The sequence below is a fragment of the Eublepharis macularius genome, chromosome 1 (genome assembly GCF_028583425.1).
Source record: "Eublepharis macularius isolate TG4126 chromosome 1, MPM_Emac_v1.0, whole genome shotgun sequence".
In the NCBI taxonomy this organism is placed as follows: Eukaryota; Metazoa; Chordata; class Lepidosauria; order Squamata; family Eublepharidae; genus Eublepharis; species Eublepharis macularius.
The window spans coordinates 229,235,761-229,241,760 of NC_072790.1; the positions used below are offsets into that span (position 1 = coordinate 229,235,761).

Here is a 6,000-nt window from a genome sequence, read left to right on the forward strand (position 1 = left end):
TGGGTGACCTTGGGACAGTCACTCCCACAGTTTGCTGCTTCTCAGGGTTGATATGAGGATAGAATTGGGGGGGGGGAAGCATAAGCACATCTCTTTGAGCTCCTTTGAAAGAACGACAGGATACAAGAGTAGTAGATTGAGCTCTAGAAAGAAGTGGGTCAAGCACAGGAGAACCTGCCCAGGGATTGTGCCTAGTGTTGCCAACCCCAGGTGTGGCTCGGACATCTGGAATTAGAACCGATATCCCATCTACATGAATCAGTTTCCCTGGAGTAAAAGAGTGGCTTTGGAGAATGGACTCTGTGGCATTAAACTGCGCTGGGGCTCTTCTCCACCCCCAACTCTGCCCTCCCTGGGCTTCCAAATCTCCAGGAATTTTCCAACCCCCAGTTGCTAAGCCCCATGTTAATTTTGTGGGGGGAGGCTCTTTTTTGTGTTGTCTGACCAAGGCAAGAGAACGTTTTGGCTATTTTGAGATTCTGTGGATTGAGTCCAAGGCTGTTAACATCTCAAGGCAGAGAACCGCTTTGCAGGGCTTCAGTCCCTGCCTCAGCCAGTAGGTCTCCCCTCAACACACACGCACGCACGCACGCACACACACACACACACACACACACACACGCCGAAAAGTCCCCAAGTCCACCCCTTTCTCTATACATAGTAGCTGTTCCTCATACTGTACTTGGTCAGTGATTAGATGAAGTGCCACTATTATCCCTGCCCCCCTGCCGCCCCCCCCCCAGCCTTTCCAGGTGGCACTTAGAAGTGAAATAGGTCATCCAATCCACTTTCCTGACTGTAGATGTGGGACTGGGGAGTGGAGGTTATTCAGGGTCAATTACAGAGATTAGTACAGAGTGGTGGGGGAAAGATGGACTTGTATGTAGGAGGTCTGGCTTGAAATACCTTGGTTTATAGGGTGGTTCAGCTCAAGAGCAGCCTGAATAGCCCAGACAAGCCTAAGATCATCAGAGTTCGGAAACTAGGCAGGTTCGACCAGGCTTAGTACTTGTATGGGAGACCACCAAGGAAGTCCAGGGTCAGTACACAGAGGCGGGCAGTGGCAAACCACCTCTGCTCCGCTCTTGCCCAGTGCGAGGGGGGGGGTCACCCCAAGTTGCAACTTGATGTCACTGGAGGATTATTATTATTATTATTCATATCGTGCCTTCAGCGTGAGAAGTGCATTACAGAGTACAAGACAAGTCCCTGCCATGAAGAGCAGACAATCCAAAATTCGTTATGTAGATCATGGGAAAGGGGGAAGTTCTTTTCAGTCGCACGTGCCTTGCAGTGCCATCTAAAACAGAGTTGCATCCTTCTTAGCACACTGAAGCCAGTGAACTTAGAAGATGGTAACTCTGCTTCGGAGGGCGTTGTGAGGTCGTTTCAGTAGGGCTAAGCATTTATGGTCAAGGCAGGAGAAGCGGAGGAAGTGTGAGAATCAGCGTCATGTTTGAGAGGCCCCTGCTGGTATAAAGGGCATCAAGGAGACTGGGCAGGCTTCTCTGAGGGAACAAGAGAGGACCTTTGGACAGCTGGGGGTGGTGGGGCCAGAAGAGAGAGAGTCAGAGGCGTATCAGGAGGATGCGAGAGTGGCGATTCCCCCGAAGGATCTGGGGAGCTTCTTCAATGATTTGGGACCAGTAGAGGCTGTGCATGGGGGACAAGTGAGAAGGTGCCTCACACTTCCTGCATCCAGGGGCTCTGCAGAGCAGGGCATCCACATGTGAACGTGTTTCAATAAGGCCTGCACTTGAAACATCCAGAAAATGGCTGCCAGAACTGGAGTTTATACATGGGGCTATGCAGATTGAATTTCACCGAAGACCTACACACATAACATGGACAGCTTGCTTGGTGTGGACAGCTGGGTCATTCATGCGCATAACAAGATGGCATCATCTCGCTCACGCCACTGTGCATCCTTTTGTTGGCAGAGATGTCTATCCCAACAGGATGTTTGATGATATTTTTAAAACATGACTTTTAAGAAGACAATTTGGGGAAGTTAAACAAAAGGGGGGGGGATACATAGAGAAGGTTCAGTTTATGTATCAATAAGACTACAAGAATATTGTTTATGATGATGTTATACTTGTAGAGAAAACTGAAAATGGTTTATTATTATATGTATTTTTTCTTATTTTCTTTTTCTTTTTTCTTGTGTGTATATAGAGAGGGAGGGAGGGAGAGAGAGAGAGAGAGAAATATAGATATATACATTTTTTTCCTTTTCCCTTTAACAGGATTTTAATCTTTTTATTAAAATTAAAAATTTAACAACGAGATAAACAATGACCAGAAATGCAAACATGGGACTGTGAGCAGGTGTCCGAGCCTGCCTGTTTGCGTCCCCTGTGGCTGTTTCACGGTTCTGCTGGCCTCCTGCTTTGCTACTACTGACTCGCCCCTCTTTCCTTTTCAGCACGACACGTGTCCCGTGTGCAGGAAGAGCTTGAATGGCGAGGATTCCACTCGGCAAGCACCAAATTCGGAGGCGGCGGCAGCAAGCAATTCCTTTAGCAGTGCAAGCCACTTACATGACCGATGGACTTTCTGAAGCCCCACAGTGCAGGGGGAGGCGGGTGGGGAAAGGGGGGGTGCGGTTCAGGCCTGTAGTATTCCTTACTACAGTTGTAAAATTGTATGATAATTAAAGTACAAAACCGAGTAGCAAGAAAAGGAGAGAGAACTAGCACAAGCAGGGTGGAACCTCAGCCCACCCAGTCACTGAGAAAAGGCTAGCCTCTTTAGCTGGGTTACAACAGCATCCAAACGCCTTTCTTCATGTTTAATTTCTAAGCTCGAGCGATGGATTTTGGAGTTTGGGGCAGGAGGTGACTCAGAAAGCTCTGACAGCGAGAGGCCTATGTACTTAACTGATCCACTGTTTTTTGCACAGGGTGTGGTTCCCCCCGTCTCCATCCTCTCCCCGTAGAAGAGTTGTACATATTCAGTGCTAGGAAAGAGCCAGCCAGAGGTTTTCTGGGGCACCGTTTTGTGGGATGATGAGCCGAGAGCTTCTGTAACCTTTCCGACATCTCTCCAAATAGAATCTGTTAACCCGGGTCCATCCAGCTTTCCCACAACTTTGGGCACTCAGTACCTTTCCAGCCAAGTTTCCTTTTGATGAGGCTGGGACTGAGGAACACACCTGGGGGTTTGTTTTGTTTCTGATTATGTTTTCCTGGAATTGGGAGACAAGAATCAAGTTTGGAAGGGGGAAGAGAGCGGGGGAGGGAACCCTTGGATTCAATGAAAGCAGGTGTGCATTACACCTCTGTAATGAAATTTTATTTTTCCTGTTCTTGACCACAGCTCCATTGTTCTTGGATTTGTCTGAACCAGGATTTACATCCACCTGCCATTTAAGATCTTTGTGTTTTTTTTTGCTGAAAATGGACCACGTTTAATTTATCCTTCAGAAAGACTTTAAACTCTGTGTCTTGCAGGCAGTTCTTCAGTATTTAATATGAAAATGCCACCCTTAGAGAATTGCTGCTTTCCTCCCTCTCTCTCTCTTTTTTTTTAAAGTGTGTTTGGAACCTTTCTGTCATTTTTTTTTTGTCCTTGTTTTTAATCCTCTGAATCATGTCTGAGCTCAGCACACTCGCTGCACATGGGCCCAAAAGCACCTTTCTGTCCGGGAAACAGAAGGTTGTCTGGCTTAGACAGTGCGGGGGGAAAGGCTAGGGGGAGAGGGAGGAATGGCAGAGTTCTGTCTTGGAAAAGAAGAACGAAGCAAGGAATACCCTGTGGCCACTTCATTGCTGTAACGGTGTACCAGGTACACTGGATCTCAAACTTAACGTCTTTTGTTTGCTATCAAAAGTTGAATAAAAGTCTTTATAAAGAAGATGAGCAGTCGAGAGAATTCTTGGCTGGGCAACGTCAATGAGGGGAAACCGTCAGAAATGTACTTAAGGAATCAGTCGTCTCATGTTTGGACCAGATCGTGCAGCTCTTGAACGCTGAGTCAGGGTCATAACTGTGCTCTGAGAACTTTTGTAGGGGTTAGAGTGTCAGACTAGGATCTAGTCAGCCTGGGTAATAGAATCCCCACTCTGCACGGATGCTTGCCGGGTGATCTTGGGCCAATCACACTCTTTCAGCCGAGATAGATCAAGATGGGTAGCCATGTTAGTCTGCCTGTAGCCGTAGAAAAGGGTAAGAGTCCAGCAGCACCTTGATGACTAACATAACATTTGTGGTAGGGTATGAGCTTTCGGGAATCACAGATATAGCTAGAATACATTTTGCTCTTTTCTATTGCTCTTTCAGCCGAGTCTTCCTCACGTGGTTGTTGTGAGCATAAAATGGGAGACAACAATGGCGTAAGCAGCATTGGATCCCCATTGAGGAGAAAGCAGGGTATCCATGCATAGATACACTACTCAAAGGCACAACTCGGAGTAAGATTCTTCCTGAGAATCTCCACTTTATGTTGCAGCCAAATGACGACTCCCCACCTGCCGGCCTGCAGCTGGTACCTGATGTGATGGCAGGAGCTGTGGGGTGGGTCTTTGCTCAGGAGGGCTTTTTTTATTCTGGGCTTCCAAGAACCCATAGATTTTCACCACTAACGTTCAGAGGAACAAGCTATGACCACCCCCACCCCCCGCCCTTAATGTGTGATCTCCTAGCATTTTCACTGCTGCTGTGAGGCAGAATGGCCAGTTCGGCCTGGAGCTATGGCTCTGAGGGAAGGTGGGATTAAGTCCCACCCCCAGCTATTCCCCAGTATAGCCTTTGTATCTGCCTTCTCACAACCATCTCTATAGCTAATAGCAGCTCTCCAGGGGAAGGAGGATTTATTTTGGAAAAATGATGTGCAGCATTATCCTGGTGTCCATGCACACCCTCCCTCCAGCACCACAGCCCCCATCCAGACTATCCCACTGCTGTTTCTCTGATGTTGAAGAAAATGGGGAGAGAGATCTGGGCGTCTTCTACACGGAGATGATTTTCTGTGTCATGCTCATGGCTACTACAAGTGCAGAGGCATTTAAAGTGATGATGGAGCATGCATGTGGTTTTTCCTGTACTTTCTTTGCCTCATCCTTCTGTGGCTGCTAATTCCCCCCCCCCCCCACCGTCCACCAAGCTTTAAAAAACCCTCAGTTTTCACTGTATTGTTATAGCCTTGTCAGACTAACAGTCTGTTGCCACAATGGTCTAGTTCATGTGTTCATTTTCTAGTCAATGCCTAGTATTTTTGGTTGCAGAATTATAAGAAGTGTGCAACCAGTACCTTTCCCCTTATAAGTCTGCAACGAAAAGGGCTAGATACTTTTACAAAAATTAAAGCTGGGCACTACCAGTGCATTATTTCAACAGTTAAACAATGTATCTTTATAATTTTATAACATTATAGTGATACAGCTATTACTGATATTTAAAAGGGCATGGGAAAAAGTCCTCCTTTAGTGGAGAGGGGGAGATTGCTGCAAGGACTGAGATAAGAAAAATGGCACTGAAATGAGCAAGACCTAAAAAATTTGTACCTTCCTATTCACACAGCATCCAAAAGCCCTTAGATTGTGATGTTTTCAGAGATTGTATCAAACTAGCTTTGGGAAAGATCACAGCAAACTAGAGGGGGTGGGCAGAAGCAGGGTGAATAGAAGACCATGTCTAGATATGCCCCCAAATATTGCCATTTCTCAAAAAGGATATTGCAGAGCAGGGAAAATTGTAGAAGAGGGGAGCCAAAATGATTACAGAGTTGGAGCACCTTTTTTTTTAATGTGGTGGAGAGTGCCCTCGGGTAATAGCTGACCTATGACTGGTGGTGGGGCTTTCGTGGCAAGAGACTAACAGAAGTGGTTTGCCATTGCCTGCCTCTGCAACCCTGTTCTTCAGTGGAAGTCTCCCATCCAATTACTAACCATGGCTGACCCTGCTTAGCTTCTGAGATCTGTGAGATCAGGCTTACCTGGGCTATCCAGATTTTTAATGAGGAAATACTAAAGGACAGAGGTTTGTAAAATTATGCAT

At 46.7% G+C, this 6,000-nt stretch overlaps 1 protein-coding gene across 2 annotated transcripts in view; it reads left to right on the plus strand.

The window, feature by feature from the left end:
• The window catches only part of RNF115 (ring finger protein 115), a 58,957-nt gene extending 55,098 nt beyond the window's left edge, over nt 1–3,859 (plus strand). For both annotated transcript variants that reach the window (XM_054994230.1, XM_054994223.1), the window contains exon 9: nt 2,429–3,859. In XM_054994230.1, coding sequence (XP_054850205.1) covers nt 2,429–2,563 — 135 coding nt within the window. In that variant the 3' untranslated portion in view covers nt 2,564–3,859. The remainder of the gene's footprint in view (nt 1–2,428) is intronic.
• Nucleotides 3,860–6,000: the final 2,141 nt, after the last annotated feature.